The sequence below is a fragment of the Ceratotherium simum genome, chromosome 20 (genome assembly GCF_057802395.1).
Source record: "Ceratotherium simum simum isolate JZ-2026a chromosome 20, ASM5780239v1, whole genome shotgun sequence".
Lineage (NCBI taxonomy): Eukaryota > Metazoa > Chordata > Mammalia > Perissodactyla > Rhinocerotidae > Ceratotherium > Ceratotherium simum.
Window position 1 is genome coordinate 18,070,926 of NC_141919.1, and position 17,902 is coordinate 18,088,827.

A 17,902-nucleotide genomic window follows, 5' to 3' on the forward strand; every position below is an offset into this window, starting at 1 on the left:
AGATTGGATTGGTGGTTATCAGAGGGGAAGGGGGGAGGGAGGAGGGTGAAAGGGATAATTTGGCACATGTGTGTGGTGATGGGTTGTAATTAGTATTTGGGTGGTGAACATGATGTAATCTATGCAGAAATAGAAGTATAATGATGTACACCTGAAATTTATACAATGTTATAAACCAATGTTATAAACTGCAATAAACAAAAAAATTTAAAAAATAATAATAATACGAGGTAAGTCTGAAGTTCAGAAGATTACCCAAACTAGAAGCAATCCAAATGTCCATCTACAATAGGATGGATAAATAAATTGTGATATCTGCATGCAGTGGAATACAACACACCAATAAAAATGAACTATAACTCCCACACCATGGATATATCTCATGAACATAATATTTCATCAAAGAAGCCAGAAATAAAAGCATAAATACTACATGATTCAATTTATTTAAATTGTAAAAACAGGCAAAACTAATCAGATATATAAATATATCATAGATGTGTCTATCTACATATATTTCATTTTTAAGCTATATAAACTTTATTCACAAAACTCCATCTTTATGGGAATACAGTTAGCTTACAGGTGGCATAACATTTGTAAAGAGGGGATAATAGTACCTACGTATGTATTTTGCTTTGAGAATTAAATATGGTAACTTTATAGAAGGATTCAATTCAGTGCTTGGCATATAGTAAATACTAAATAAATGTTAGTTCTTTTCTATCTTTTCCAAAAACTTGTATTTATATTGGTATATCATTTGTTTTTTTCTTATTTTCTATCCAATTTATAGTTGATGTTCCTGGTAGAGAAGAGCTATACATCCCTGTAACCTGCAGACATTTTGAGAAAGAAACCTTGGCCCAGAACCCCTTAACTACCAGGAAATGAAAATGAAAGGGGCACAATCTTACATTTGGAAGTGACAAAATCACACATGTCAGTCTTTTGCCATAAATCAAGGTTTCTCAACTTATTTTTCATGTTAACTCCTCTAAGGAGCATTTTTTGACAATTTTTTTTTTCTGAATTGCCCCCTGCCCCAAATTTTAATACCACAGATATGCTGTGTATGTCCTACATATGTATCTGTGCTTTTTACATATAAAGTAGAAGATTTTTTTCACTCCCTCAGAACGGAACCAATTTTCTCACCCTTGGGGGCAATATGCCTTCCGTTGAGAATACATGGTGTCAACCAAACTGACTTACGAAATACTTACCTTGGCCATCATCATCTTAAATGCAAACCACCGTTTTCCTTTTCCTTTCCCAAGAGCTCCTTCATTTTCACTCACAAAATTTTTTGCTTCCCTGAAAAAATAAAACAAAATAAGGGGTGGGGGTGGTGGATTGAAATTAATAGAATATAGAGGTAGTAGTGGACATTTAATTTTATTAGATCTGCTATCTTTTTATTCCAGACCCTTAACAAGTGAATCTAAACTGAATTTCACAACCTAGGAATTTATAATGGATGTTTAAGTTTTTAAATTCTGGCCAGGGAGAATAAGATACGTATTTTATTCTTATTTATTAATCAGCTGGAGTCATTGAAAAGCAAGGAATTTATGCTGTATCAAAATAGAAAACCCAGGGCTGGCACCGTGGCTTAGCGGTTAAGTGTGCACACTCCGCTACTGGCGGCCCAGGGTTCGGATCCTGGGCGTGCACCGACAAACCGCTTCTCCGGCAGCAAGGCCGCGTCTCACATACAGCAACTAGAAGGGTGTGCAGCTATGACATACAACTATCTACTGGGGCTTTGGGGGAACAAAAAAGGAGGAGGATTGGCAATAGATGTTAGCTCAGAGCCAGTCTTCCTCAGCAAAAAGAGGAGGAGTAGCATGGATGTTAGCTCAGGGCTGATCTTCCTCAAAAAAATAAAAAATAAAAAAATAAAAATAGAGAACCCTAGTTCTCATTTCAATAAAATTGAATCTGAAGTTTACATCAGATTCTGGCAGTCAAAATGTTTATTTTAAAATATTTTCTTTCTTTCTTTTTTAAGGATTACTTTTTTTTTTTATAAATGGGTCAGAGAGTTTAGGTCAAACTGACATAGAACACGTTTATTGACCCAGTATTTAATCTCGTAAAAGCAATTAAGACTTAAAACAGAAAAATTATACTATGTGAAATGAATGGGGTTGAGGAAAGAGGGAAAAGGGAAAGAATATCTTTTGGGCTTGCATTCAGAAAGAGCTTCAAATTTAAACTTTAACTTTATTCCCAAACATTTATACATTTACAGTAGTCACAGTAGTGTCTTTGTGTGTGAAAAAGCATTAATTCATCAAACTGGATAATGTGAACATGTTAAATATACTATAATTTTGTAACCTTGTTTGGTCATTTTTACTATTGTTGGTCATTTGATATATGAAAAGAAATTAGAAAATAGAAGTAGACCAGGCTTGTCTTGACCCCTCAGAGGCTGTAGAGGGCAGAACCCAAGAGAATCCAAGGGAAAACCCAAACCTGGGCTGTGGTTCTACAGGTGCAGTGCTGTCATCAGTTGGATGGCCCCTGGGATGTGGGGTTTACAGACAAGACCTTTTGACACCTGATTATAAAGAAAGTTATTAACACGCAAAATAAATCTTAAAAAAATGAAAAGCTGGTGAAGGATTTTTTTGTAAGATGTTCCTTAGTGTCAGGGCTAAACTCATGATTTTATAACACCCAGTGATCAAAACACAACACACACTTGTTGACTTAGCTGATTGCTAGAGATGGTGCCTCATTACTCACCTGTGCACTTGCACCCATCCATATTCTGCCATAAAAATACAAGCACAATAGAGAAGATTCTCTTTAGTCATCAAACAGACCCCCCAAATCAGTTACTTGATGGCAGGGACAATGTCTTGTCCTTTTGTATCTCCCACAGCATCGACCACTACGTTGAGTATAGGAGGTGCTCAATAAGCCTAAACCTTCTGGAAATAGAGCTGAACAGTATAACTCAGGGTAGATGTAAATAGGCGAGTATCTAATAATCGTATTTTCCACATCAATTAATGCTCAAAAGCAAAGTCATTCCTAGACTTTGTGATTGCACCCTTCTTCATCAGTCTTTTGAGTAACTTAATAGAGAGACTCTTGGAAATGAGGAACAGTTACTAGAGTAGCCTTGTTGTCAATTTGGTGTGACTCTGGGTTGTGAAGATTAATTAAAAAATGGTTTCTAAAACATTCTACACATTTAAAAGTGTTCAATAAAGACATATCAAAAAGTATAAACTGAGTTCTCATGGCTGGGTTTTTAGATCCATGCAATCAAGAAAACACATCACATTTAAGTACTAACAAGGCGTTATGGAGACGGTAAGACAGGAGTGAGTAGGGCACCTAGCAGACATTTATAAAACGTTAAACTGATCTAAACTGAAAGTCAGGTAACTTGAGTTCTAACCCAGCCTCTCTGACCTTGCCCACGTTTTTGATGCTCTCTGTACACGTTCAGGAGTGTCCTGCTTCTCAGAGGAAAGCGCACTTACCCAGGACTCGCATACACCTGAGCAAGTTCTGGCCTATGTTCCTTCAGTTACTATGTGGCCTTTAATAGGTCAGAATTTCCCAACAAACAAATGGGTGGACAATTGCTTCCCTGCCTGCCGGGAATAAGCTGGTGGCGAGAATAAGGTGAGATCGTAAATATGAAAGTGTTGAAAGAATTATTACACAGTTGATTCTCCCATAACATTTGTTTTGAAACTGAAGATTTGTTCTAACATGATTGATAGATTATGGAACAATTTAAGCATAACACAAATTTTGTGTTTGCTTATGTGCGATCTTATCTACAAGAAATGCGAGGTGAATGCAGAAAACTGCATCCAGCTAAACCTAACAGTGTATACAGGAATACACAAAAGGGCACACACCTCATCGACCAGCTACCTCACTGCACCACACGTGTTAGAAAAACCACATCCATTCACAGCTGGTGCTACAATGACCCTCTTGCCACACTTCATAATACATCACAAATTGCAAAACTGCTGAAGGGCATTTCCAGAAGCAGACTTCAGGTATTTTTCAAGGGAAATGCCATATTTATTGCAGTATTTATGTATTTCTTAACCATTTTACATTTGTAAAATGTTGCTGCCATCTTATTAAATTTCTATCTTTTTTTAATGTGTCACTGATGACGTTTCTGAATATTGTGCCCCTTCACCATTTTTATATAAACCCTGTGGTTTTCATTTCCCAATTTTACACATTGTGTTAATTTTTAGGAGCCCATACATCGTGTTATAGCAGAAGTGACTCTAATTCAATTATTTGACATCAAGAAATTTGAAATTCATAAAACCAAGTATACATAGAAATTATCACATTATTCTCTGTTATAATAAACACATATAAATAAGGAATCAAAAATTCTTCTTAGTAGTAAAATTAAAATTTATTTTTCAAGTGTAATAAGTGTCTACTTTACGGGCATATCCACTGCTCTAGATATTTAGCAGATAATTTAGAAGACACTCAGTTTGGCCTATTAGAGTTATTTAACTTTCCGGATCAGTGGCCAATTAGAAAACTTGACTGCTCTAATCAGTTAGAAGTATAAAGAAATAGTCATTCTACTCCATATTTCTGACAAGATTTTTAATTTTGTGAGCTGATGATTATATTACAGGAACATTAAACTTGCAAGATTTAGGAGAGAGAGAGGGAAGTCAGAGTTATAACCAAACGAAAATCACCACAAAATTAATTATAAATTCATTTAACATTATAAAAACCTATTTACATGGCATTCATAAGGTTTTTGTCAGTTATTATAAATATAATTTTCCTTTGAACAACCTAAACAAGTTTTTGTTGTTTGTCTCTTCAGTCGCCAAGTTTTCCCTGATGCTAGGCATAGTTTCATATTTCTCTCCCAACTACTGTTCCACCCACCCATCCACATACATACCCTGACTTTGATTTTCAGACAAAAGTCTAGACTTCACTCTAGTCCACATAATCTCAGGTGTGAATTTCTTCTCTTTCCTAATTCCCTACCCCCTCCTCCATTCTCCGAGAGATCTCCCCCAAGTTTCATGCTAAAAAGAACACTGAACAGCCATTCTGGCTCCTCCTGCTCCCCACTGCTCACCCTGGCCAAAATTACTACTAGACTCCACTCATAAGAAATCTGGGGATGACTTTACAACAAAGCCATGGGATAGCAGAGAATAACTGTTTAGCAATAACAGATGCTTGATCCCCCTAATCTGATGTTCTTGGGATGTAAAGATGCACTCCTGCAGTTTGCAGGCCTAGAAGAAGGGGCAATGGGCTGGAAGAGGTCAGGCCTTAACCTCATGTTCAGGGTTGACCTTTGCAATGAGCTGGCATGATTTCAGGATGGAAGAAAACTAGCGTCACCCAATCCCATCCTCCCTGATAACAGAATTCTTTTTTTTCTTTTATTTATTTATATTTTTGGTAAGGGAGATTGACCCTGAGCTAACTTCTGTTGCCAATCCTCCTTTTTTTGCTTGAGGAAGATTGTCCCTGAGCTAACATCTGTGCCAATCTTGCTCTATTTTGTATGTGGGAATGCTACCACAGCATGGCTTGACGAGCAGTGTGTAAGTCTGCACTCAGCATCCGAACCCACGAACCCCGGACCTCCGAAGCAGGGCATGTGAATCCAACCATTACGCCACCGGGTCAGCCCCTGATAACAGATTTCTTAACTGGAAGTCAACATCTTTCATTGTGTTACTAGAGACAAGGTACAAAAAGAAAGCATCCAGTATGGAGATAAACCCTAACTAATACTTATTACACTAAGGTGCCCAGGACAGATATCAGAATGCAAGAAAATAAAGAGCTGAGTCTTCGAAAACTAAAAAGCAGGAAAATGTCTTCATATTTTTCCTATAGTTAATCCATTTTCCTACCCATTTGTATTTATCTGGATAATTTAAAGGGATTTTCCTACACAGCTAAAATGAAATAGGCTTTTGTGGATACACTTTAAATATCTATTGGCCTCAAACCATCCAAATGTCTGACCAAAAAATGTGTGTCAAGCCCTTAAATTGCATTCAACAAAAGATACCTGCCAAGACTGTAATCCGATCTCCAGATCTCAGAGCTCAAGCAAGCCCCGGTACAATACGCACAGCTCTCTGAGCTGTAACACTAGGCTCAGGGATAAATAATTGAGTGAGGTCTATTTAATGATAATAATACCTGGCCTCATAACTCATTTATCAACTCCTTGTGTTGGTAATTAGAATAATAAGGTTTCATGAACTTTCAAGAATGCTTTCACAGTCAGTTGAAGGAGCACACTTTGGCCTAACTTACAAAATAGATAATTTACCCGTAACACATGATGCAACTCTGACGACACAGGGGAATTAGGACATGCTATGCTGCCTTTGACACATTCTCATTCCAGGAAACATGTTCCCTGTTTGGGTTAGGTTGACTTTTCTTTCCTCTTGTTTTCAGTTTGATACTATAGTTGAGCAACCAATTTATTGCTTAAGCAAATGAAAGACATTTCAAAACTGTTCTTTAAGGCAGCTGTAATGAAAACTTATACTCACGAACACTTCCCAGCAAAGGGACGAGACGACTGAGAAGTCTTTTCCTAACAAGTACTGTCATTTTAAAAAATTTGACCGTTTAAACTGACTAAAAGTCAGAACTCTGACTTTTCCTAAAATATTACTGAGGAATTGAAAGAAAGGTGCAGAGGTAAGAAGCTATTCTAATGTGCAGACATTGAAAATAAGGACTGTAGGCCTCCTAGATAATGTAACTTTATAATTAGATTGGTAGAATTATTTAAAATCATCCTATTATTGGAAGTGATGATTCAAGACATGTTTCTTAAAGTGGATGTTGGAGGCAGTAGTTGTAATGGTTAAGATGCTCAGTAGCTTCATCTATAAAATAGAGACAATAACAGCTATTCTGTAGGGTTTTAGCATGCTTTATAGGAAATAATGTATGTAATGTGTCCGCAGCAAACAGAGCACTATAAATAGTAACTACTATTAATAGCAAAATACTAATAGGGCTGACTTCAACTTTTATGCTGAGTCTCCAAATTATAAAGTTGAGAAAGGACTGGATACTTCCAGGCAAAATCCCACAGCAAGCCAGTCCATTTCCCCTCAGATTGTCACCCTAATGAGATGTGGGAATAGTGGGAATTGTTCTTGTTACTAAATGTGCAGGAGAGGATTCAGCCCCACATTTGAAACCCGATGAGAGGGCCCAGGAGTCGGGCTGCAGAAGCCGCAGTTATGATGCAGCCCAGGAGGATGCAGACGTGGATTCGCACCCAAGTCCTGCTCCAGCCACGCCGTGCCGCTGCGGAGAGCTCAGGACACGTGGGTGTCTCTGTGACAAGAGGCAAAAAGGGATCTCTCTCCCTTGAATAGGACTTCGTTCTATTCAATTTGGTGTCCTGTATCTTACAAATGAGACACGGATTTGAATCCTGGCTCTGTCACACACTAGCTGTGTGCTCTTGGGGTGATGTTGATCCCAAGCATTCTTGTAAAATGTGATCAGCAACAGTCACAGCAGCAACAGCTGACATATACCGAGTGTTTGCCATATGCCCGGCACTGTTTATGTCCATCATCTCCTTTAAACCCCACAAAATCCTGCAAGGTGGGAACTGTTATTATCCCCATCGCAGAAATGAGGAAATTGAGGATTAAATTGGTAAAATAAGTGCCCAAGTTTACCGAAAGAGAAAGTGGCTCAGCTTGGCTGAGATTTGAGCTCAGTTTCCCCAGAATAACACCAGGATTTACCTCGTGGGATTGCTAAAAGGATACATAAAAGTTGAGATAACATAAGCAAGGCAGTACTTGGCACATCATGGGTAAATGGTACTGTTGATTATTACTCAAAGATCTTTATGGGCCGGCTCTGTGGCTTGGCGGTTAAGTGCGCACGCTCTGATGCTGGCGACCCGGGTTCGGATCCCGGGAGCGCCCCGAGGCACCACTTCTCCGTCCAACGCGAGGCCGAGTCCCACGTACAGCAACTAGAAGGATGTGAATCTATGACATACAACTATCTACTGGGGCTTTGGGGGGAAAAAACTGAATAAATAAAATCTTTAAAAAAAAAAAAAAAAAAAAGATCTTTATTATTTTGCTGGGTAAATGTTGATGATATGTCAGATAAAACTTCTGAATAAAGAACAATTTTTACACTCTCTTTATAACTATATAAAAATAGCGTGAGTCAATGACCAAAGACTAGGCAATTACGCAAATGATTGATTCGTCTATTTTCCAAACTTATAATACTGTCATACAGTGTTGTTCACAGTAATAAAAAGAGAGATTTTTGTTTATTTGTTTCAAGGCACTGTGCCATACGAAGAGGGGAAAAAATAAGAGAGAAGGTGGTCCTACACCTTTCTGTAAAGAATTTACAATCTTATTAGGAAGCCAAGATATAGAAAAATATTTAGGGTATCATCTAATTACTACCAGTAAAAGTAAATGCGATAAGATTCAGAGGAGAGAGTAGGGTGGTTAGAAGGAAGCCTAAACAAAGGGAGGGATGATTCAGCTACAAGTTCAAGGGAACAGGAAGCACATTTCAGCACAGAGAAATGGTGTGAGCGACGGTGGAGAGATGGAAATGTACCTGGGGTCTTCAGGTGGACGATGAAGACAGTCTAAATGCTTTACAGAAGGAGTTGACATGCCCTAATGCCAGGTTCAGCAGTGTAGAATTCATTCTGATGTCAGTCAAGACCCATGAGTGTTTTTGAGCAGGAAAGTGTTAAGTGCAGTACAGTATACAGTGCTGTATTAAAAACGCTGCAACAATGATATGCCAGATGAAGTAGGGGAAAATGAAATGAGAGGCTGGATGCACCTTGATTTCTAATGCTTTTATATAGTTTGTTTCCTCTTTCTGGAATGGCCTTTCCCTTCTTCTCTACCTGTTTTCTTCCTTTTCTTCATTTTCAGGTCAAGAGTCAGGCCAACACTACAGCTCCTCCATAAGGCCTTTCCTGATTCTTTCCAACACTCTCCTCCCAACCCAGGTCAGCGTGATTTAACCTCTGTCCTTTATGTAGTAGTTACCGCATGGTCCATTTTCACCATTGCACTGCGATTGCCTGAAGGCAAGATCTGTGTCTTTTGTTCTAATTTCCCAGTGCTTAATATAGCACCTGGCACAGAAGTGAGTTTCAACAAATGCTAACTGAATGAATGAACACCTTTAAGAACACTGGATGACAGTCAGGCCAGTGGCTCCTAAACTGCCTATACCTGAGAATCACCGGTGGGAATTTTTAAAAATTCCAAAGCCCAAGTCTCCCCACTCCAAAACCACTTAAGTCACAATCTCTAGAGATGGGACAGAGGCATTAGTATTTTTTAAGCTCCTTAAATGATTCCGATATGCAACAATTTGGAGGCCAAATTTTGAACTAAACCAATATTCTTTTGCAGGGACTACTAAATTTAAGAAGTCTTTACATTGATCAAGCAGTTGTTGGAGGTTTGGGCTAAAAAGCTACTATATCACATAAAATTGTTTTGGTGTCCCCTTGGACTGGCAGTACTGTACACATTTTGAAACTGGATAAATTTCCTTTGATGAATAACTTTATTTTTCATGTTCCTAGCTCACTCTTCATCTTATATCCCTAAAGGGTAACTGACTAAATGACCATCCGAAAACAAACAACAAACACAGTAAGCTGAAAAGTGGTGTGTGCATTCATAGAACCTCTTAGCCTATATGTCTGGCTTATTTCGGTGTGCTTCCTTTTAGATAGCACCACTTCACAGATTAAAAATATATACACATAGGGAGAGGTTACCAAGACCTCTAAAATTTTTATCAGCAGTAAACATTAGAGTGATCTGTGCACAAAGAGTTCTTAGGCAATTTTCTCACTGGCTCTTGACATTCATGGAGACGTGTCAAAACCAGCCGCTGGTGTTGGTGAATAACGAAAAAGCAAAGATCGGGCAGGTCAAACGTGTATTAAGTTCAAAGTTACTACCTATAAAAATTCTTCAGACCTAGGATGACTTCTTTGTTCCCTGGGGCTATGAGTCAGTACTAATTTTCACTGCTAGTGTAAATGTCAAAGGCTCAAACACATTTTAGTCATACCCTAAAAGTCAGTCAGACATCTTAGAGTGATTTTAGATAAATCAAGGGAGAAACGGCATAGCTGGGCTTTAGTTGTTTAACAGTAATAATAATTATAATAAGAAGAAGAAGCAGCATAGTAGATCCTCTTCCTACTCGCTAAGTCTTTTCCTAATTCTGCTCTCTATTTGGTTAATTTAAGATTCAATTCATGAACAAAAAAAAATCCTTCATATTATAATAGCAGGGGAGAGACCATACAGTTTTCCCCAGGAGCTAAAAGCTTATGTTGAGTTTTAGATATTGATCACAGGTAAATTGGCTTTCCTCCACAGAAGAACACCAAAAAATGTTAAAATTGTAACCTCATCAGCAGAGACAATGTACAAGTAAGTTGCTGTAAAGAATTGTTTCTCAGTGCAAAGCAGTCTATAATAGTAACTTTATAAAGATCTCTCTGAATCTTCTTATTAAGCTCTATATCAAGGATGTCTTGTTTTATTTTAATTTTTTTGTCTTTTGTTTTAATAAATCAATTAAGCATGAAATTAGCAACACATACCTAAAGTAGGGGTGGTATTATGTGGATTGCAGAATTCTCGGCCATATCCCTAAGACATCTAGGCGGATCCCAGCTTAGTTCTATTGCTTTGGTTTTTGAGCAGAAATGAGATTTGGAGAGAATGTGTTCTTAAAGCCACAAATGACTCCTTAAGGACAGGATCCCAAGAGTGATAAGAAAAGCTAAGTGTAAAACCTTACCTCAACCACTTTCATCACTAAAGATTTGCAAAATGGAGGTGTTTCCTCTCCCCTTCTTTACTGTGGGAAAATTATTCTCAGAAGTAGGTAGAAATAGCACTGAAAATATAGATTGCTATATATAGTTGCAAAAGGGACTCATCTGAAATTCTGGCCAATAAGCAAATTTACTTTATTTCTATCTTTCTTTCATCCTGTCTTTTACTTGACCATTTTTTCTAAGTATTTATTGTGTTTTATGTTCTTAGGAATGTGCTAAGTGCTTTGAAAGATATAAAAGGCACATGTAGATTCCTTTCTGAAGCTTCAACTCTATTAAGAAAAATGAGATATACGCCCGTAGCATTGTTACATAGCGGTGCTAGACAGCCAAGAAGTGAAAAGGGGGAGAGTGGTGGTTTGAGAGCTTGTTGAAAACAAATTAAACTGGACATTAAAGGCCTGATAGAATTTCAGTAGGCAGAGAAAGGCATTCTAGGCATCAGTTTGCAGGAATTTCCCTAACAAAGGAAATATTTCCACCATGAATCTCATACATAATCTCATATTCTTAGATATACGAACATTGAGCTCTTCACAGAACAATTTACAGGAGCTGATAGAAAGATTGTGTTAATTTTGCTTGGTTTGTCTGCATTCTCATCAAGCACATTTAGTGATTTCTGAATACTGTGAAACAGAAGAATTCACAGGGTGCTGCCTTAGAGAGAGAGGAGCCATTCTGCTTTGAAAGTATGGCTGAAATGTTTCTGCATAATACCTGTGTGTTCATATTTATACCCTGGTAAACATTTCTAAGTATTACTAAAATTTTTTTTTAAATGTTTGGTGATATTTAGGAGAGCTGAAAAGCCTTAGTTTTCTGTTGGAAAAGTGTGTTTTGCCTTTCGATCCACGAGTGGGCAAGAAATTTAAAATGATGGCAGTTCAGTGAGCTCTGCAAATAATCAAGACGATCTGATAAATCGGATTGCTTGCCACGTGACAAACTTAAATCTGGAGATCTGCCCTAAGTGCTTGACAACACAACTTAGGTGAGGTCAGCCACACAGCACATGGTGCTCCTATGTGAATTAGTCCTTCTGCCAAGTGGACTTGCAGTCTTAATATTTCACAGTTTCCTTCCATAGCCACTCTTCTAACCTTTCCTGATCCCTGTGACCAAGAACTGGTCAAGAAATACTATAATAGTGTATGCGTAAAATATAACAATTCATCAAAAGAGTCGTGTATCTTTACGCAGATATCTAAGTGTATATGTGTAATAATATATACATATATATACGTGTATATATGTAAACTCATGCATACACACTGCAAAAGCATAATTAACACAATTATTTAAAACAAGTGATTTATATTATTTAAAAATTTTTAATTTTCAGGATTTCTAATTTGCAGAAGAGAATCTTGACACATTATATTAGATATATAAAACTATTCTCCTTTCTTCCTCTCGTCTAATTTGTTATGATATTCTAATATAATGTTCTTCAAACATTTACTTTTAGTATATGCTTTTTACTAAGGCTTAACCCTTTTTATCCTAAAATAACAAGTTTATTTAAGCCCTCCAAAGTAGTATTCCATTGGCCATTCTTTGGTTATGTACATAAAGACGTCCTTAAAAAGGCTGTGGCTATTCTATTATTATAAACCTGATAAAGTAAAGAATTGTCTTCCCAATTAGTACCTTATCTGGGATCTGGATGACACTTCCCCGAAACAATAAGGACACCTTTCTCAAATTAATCTTATTTTGTACTTATCAAGTGCATATTTTCTTTCCTTTTACTGTTAATGTATTATGTCAAATATATTTGAAAGCATTTCTAGATAATTTTTAAGTGATAATTAATGAATTTCTCCTTTTAATCACTTTTCAAAGATAGTATATTTATGGATAGTCTAATAACAAATTGTGAAAATTAGCTGTCATTGATAGCTGAAATTCTAAAGAGTGTAAATTACGTAAATTGCTATTTATCAAAAATTGTTGGAAGGTAGGATGCTCTGACAAGCTGAGAAAACTGATTCAGAGTGTCTTATCATATATAATACGTTGACTGATAATGCTCTAGGAAATAGGGTATGATGAAATGCAATTAAGAAGAAGATGATAATATCCACACTTCAACTATCTAGAAGAAAACTTTAGAACTTTCTTATGTCTAATATTTATTTTTTATTACAATTATATATACACAATTATATATCTATACAATATATACAATACAATATATATGCTATATATATTTTTTATTATAATTATAGTGTACTGTAAAAAAAATCCCTGTTTATTTGAACTTTGGGGTTATTTGAATTCTGGATAAGTAAGTGTTTCTGGAAGGTAGCAAATAAGATCGATTGCCCAGAATCTTGGAAAGCATCCTCGAATATTAACATTTTTTCAGATCCATTGTCCCAATGACTAATATCCTTCCACCAACCATCTGGGCAGAATCTCAGGCTGATTTAACGAGGCTGTGTGCTTGAGATTTTGTGGTAAGTACAAGAGCCATAAATGCCTTCACATCTCTCCAAAAGATATAGGAGCAGTAGCCCAGTGGGCAACCTGAAAAGCCTGCCAAACCAAGGTGAAAAATGGAACATCTCCAGGTTCAGTGGTAAAATGGTACAGTGTAGATAAGAGAGATCAAATGGATCATAAAACAAATAAAGAAGGAAAATTCTAGGTAGACAAAAGTATATTTATCCCAAATGCTTCAGAGCTGACTTCCTTAACAATTTAAAAATTTTCCAAAACACATTAAGTTCCAAGAAAAAACAAGTTTCTTATTTAGTTCCTTTCAGTATCCTTTAAGTAAGAATTTTAAAATATGATTTGAAAAGCATTATTAAAACTAACCACAATAATTTTCTAAGCACTCATAATAATAATACACCAAATATTAACAGGCTGAATCCCGAGACAAAAAGAATTGTCAGGGACGTTGTTCTTATTTAATACGGAAAGAATCCTTCTAATGCACTGAAAACGACAATGCAATTGTGCCAGATGTACTCTAATGTGAATAAACCAGAAGAGATTTCTGATCTCAATCAAGAATTGATTACTCTTAAATGAAATTTTTTTCTCTTAAGATGAATTTTAATCCAAGAAAAAGGAGCAGAATAGGAGGAGGATAAGGGGAAAGATTGAAACTCTCTGTGCATGCTAACATATTTGAGAAGAAATTTTAGAATATAAAATGAAAGACATTTAGCAGGATGTTAAGATAAAAAACTAGGATGAGAGGTTCTTAATGCACTTTGGACTTTATGTGGAGTTGTGAAATCATAGAATAAAGCTTGTCCCTCTCGCGGGCAGTTCTAATTCAAGCATTTCATTGTTGATTATAGATTAAATAAAGAAAATATGTGATAGCATAACAAACAGTTCTTTCTTTAGCCTCTGCTCTCAACTATTCCAGATTAAGGTCCCTCTAACATAAATTTAGTTAATCAAAGGGCATTACTAGATCCCCCACTGGAGCTGACTCAACCACTGATTGTTAAATTTTCAGGAGTTTTGTGAGCTGGTTTTAAATTGTTGGTAGCTTGAAATTGATCATAGTGGGAGTATTTACTCCATGTAAATCGGCAAACACTACAAATCAAGGCTTTTTACCAGCACATTTCTTCCTTTTACTCACATATGCATCCAGGCCCTTAAAAGATGTCAGTCATGTTAACGATTCTCTTGTCTTGGGAATGAGTGCCCAACAACAAAAGAAATCACCATTAACACTGTCAGCCACACAGGAAACAGTAATTGAACGCTTAGGATGTACGGATCACGATGCTAGGCCTCAGGGAAATAAAGACCTGGAAGACAGCTTTCCCATCGTGAGGAGCTCAAAATCTACTCTGAAAGAAAGGAGATTTACATACAAATTTAAAAATGCAAAACAATGCAGCATAACAACAGAACCAACTGAATAACAGAAAGTCTGTTTGAGTCCTATTTCTATAGGAGTGGCAGAGAAAGGACCACAGGGAGGAGACAATAATTCATGGAGGACATAGAACTCAGGCCTAGAGGAAGCATAGGATACAGAAAAGTAGAGAAGAGACCTGAGCGAAGTGAGAAAATCTACACGGAATTCTAGAGATTAAATTCATTTCACTGGAAAACATGATTCAAATGAGAAGTAGTGTGGCACAATAGAAAAACCATGAGGTTTTGGAGATGGAGAAATCTGGATATGAATCTTCACCTTGACAGTTATCAGTTGTGTGAGGCTACTTGACCTCTATAAAGTTTTCTCATCTGTAAAATGGGGATAACTTTCCATTTTCAAGGTTCTTATGAGGATTAAATGAGTTAATGTGTGCAATATCACCTAGCACAGAATCTATGTTGTAGACACTCAGAAAAATTTGGAGATGGTTTTGTCCATCTCCAAACTCTCATGATCATCATCATCAAAAACCTATGATTTGGAAAGAGAGCTGGAATTCAGATTGTGAATTCAGATTGTGGAGCTCACTAATTTTTTTAAGCAAAAGCTTTTAAACTTTGTTAATTACTGGGCAGACGTTGAAGGCTTTGAACATGGAGACGAAATGTTCAAAGTGGTGTTTAAAAAGAATACCCTGGCTATAGTGCACTGTCTTTGGAGTTATATAGGCTTGAATTCTGTAATGTGAGTTTGCTGAATTATTTGAGACTATTGAATTCTACAGTTGGAATGGATGGAACTCACAAGAAGTATTAAGCATAGATAATAAGAAAGCTCTTGGCTCATAATATTCACGTGAAACTCATAGGCAGGGTCAATTTCTGGGCCTGTGGCCTGTGTAGTCACACGGGGCCCCACACTCACATGGGCCCAGTGCTTAATTTAATGTTCTACCATTGCCATTTTTAAATTCTTAATTATTTTTTAACAAGAGTTCTTGCATTTCATTTTGCTACAGGTCTCGCACATAAGATGTGTTAAGTATAGCTAATAAACAGACTTGCAGCATGTGACACATAGGCCTAATTTATAAGATGTGCTCCAATACAGGATAGTAAGTTAGTAACCTGTAATACCTTCCAAAGAAAGACAGAAAATAGATAGAAAATATGATGAACAAATAAGAATATTATAGTTAGAAAGGGATGGAAAGACCAGTGGTGGTCTTGTCACTTTGAGACTGATATCTGTCATTGCTAAATTTACCACCCATTGGTGACATCCAATATGGTTCTTTTCCCCCACATGTGTTCTGCTCAAGAAAAGCAGCTCTAACTCATGGCATTTCAACAGGCTAATTGACTAGGTACTGCTATGGTGAGACGTACTTGGCCCTGTATCATTCTGATAGAGTAAATGCCTATCCTTGGCCCAAGACATCTTCATTCCATGGGCTCCTTTGGAAACTCCGTCCTCTTAATCACACCGTCAGTAGGATGAAAGAGACAGGGCATATGAACTTTGAGAAACCCAGGATTCCTTAAGTGTGATTCTGTGGTCTACTGTACCACTTTATTGCCATTCTATGCCCAGCATGTTAATTTATCCCATCTCTTTGCCCTCACTTCTCACTATGCTTTAAATTGACTTAATAAACCATGTTATTTGAGCATGTTAATTTGGTCTGTGAACCTTTCAGTACCATGACCTCTGGGAGAGATTGCCTGGTAGTATACTTAGAGACTTCCATCATATCATGGTAATTTTCTACACAAATTCAAATCATGGCTCTACTATTTAATAATTATCTGAACATAAACAATTACTTATCCTCTCAGAGCTTTGGGTTTTTTATATGCAAAGCCAAAATAACAATATCTACCTTGAAGGATGGTTGAGAGTGATAAATGAAATTATGATAGTAAAACAATAGTAGCTAACATGTATGATTACCATGCGCCAGTCACCATTCTAAGTGCTTTAGATCTATTAACTGATTTAATCTTCTCAATAACTCTATGAAGTAGTACTACTTTTATCCCCATTTATAAGTGAGGCAACTCAAGGATGCAGAGGTTAAGAAACTTGCCAAAGGTCACAGTATAATGCTTGATACCTAGTAGGCACTTATTAAATAGTAGAAAAATTGGATGTGTGCAAGGTCAAAATTGGCCACCTCAAAATATGTCTCTTTACCTTGATTATTTTCTCTGATGGACATTTGACCTCCCCCACTAACTGCCTAAACAAATTTAACTCTGGGTATGGCTAGACTGGCAGGGTGCTAGCTAAGCCCATTCTTATCAAAGCTCTGTTTTGGCTAGACTGGCAGGGTGCTAGCTAAGCCCATTCTTGTCAAAGCTCTGTTTACCAAACATTTACATTTGTAAAGGTATCTCCCCCTCTGTGCTGGAACGAGGGGGAATGACCTTATCTCTGGAAACTCTTATCAGTATGGAAGGAGAGGACTTAAATCTGCATACTCTTGATTGCTGTGCTTTCTAGTAATCTCCCACAGCTGTCTCATCCCCCACCCCCAACATCCTCCTTTGTCTTTATCTAAATCTATTTAAGGTGAAAAGTTCCACCTTTTGTTGAGAAACTCAGTTTCCCTGGTTTCTCCTATGTATACATGTTACTAAATTTTGTTTGATTTTCTCCTGCTATTCGGTCTCATGTCAATTTAACTTGTAGCCCAGCCAGAAAGGACCCAGAGTGGGTAGAGGATACTCTTCCTCCCCCTTCAGATGTCAATGTCACATTTTGATCAACAAAATTCAGATGTACTGATTGCCTATAGACTCTCCATTCTTTGGATGAGAAAATCTATATGCCCAAGATACCTGTAATGTATAGGAACTGAAGACCTATGCTTTGGTTGAGTTATTGGTTAAAAAGAAGCCCAAATGGTTGAAGTGTGTGTTAGTGGGTGTGTACCCATGCTTAAAAGTCCTCTTGTGTGGAATCCCTCATTCCTTCACAATGATGGATGAAGGAAAGGCCTTTGTGAACCAAAGTAGAAATCATGATTCTTACCTATGAAAATCTTAAGCTCCAAGGAAACTTGAGAGAAAGAGGTGAGAATGGGAGACAAAGGGGTAGTTTTCCCAGATGGTTGCAAC

At 37.1% G+C, this 17,902-nt stretch overlaps 1 protein-coding gene across 1 annotated transcript in view; it reads right to left on the bottom strand.

Annotated features, from left to right (window-relative positions):
* The window catches only part of TMC1 (transmembrane channel like 1), a 117,127-nt gene that overhangs the window by 78,787 nt on the left and 20,438 nt on the right, over positions 1 to 17,902 (bottom strand). The window contains exon 6 of the mRNA XM_004439650.2: positions 1,227 to 1,317. Within this exon, the coding sequence (XP_004439707.1) occupies positions 1,227 to 1,317 (91 nt within the window). The remainder of the gene's footprint in view (positions 1 to 1,226; positions 1,318 to 17,902) is intronic.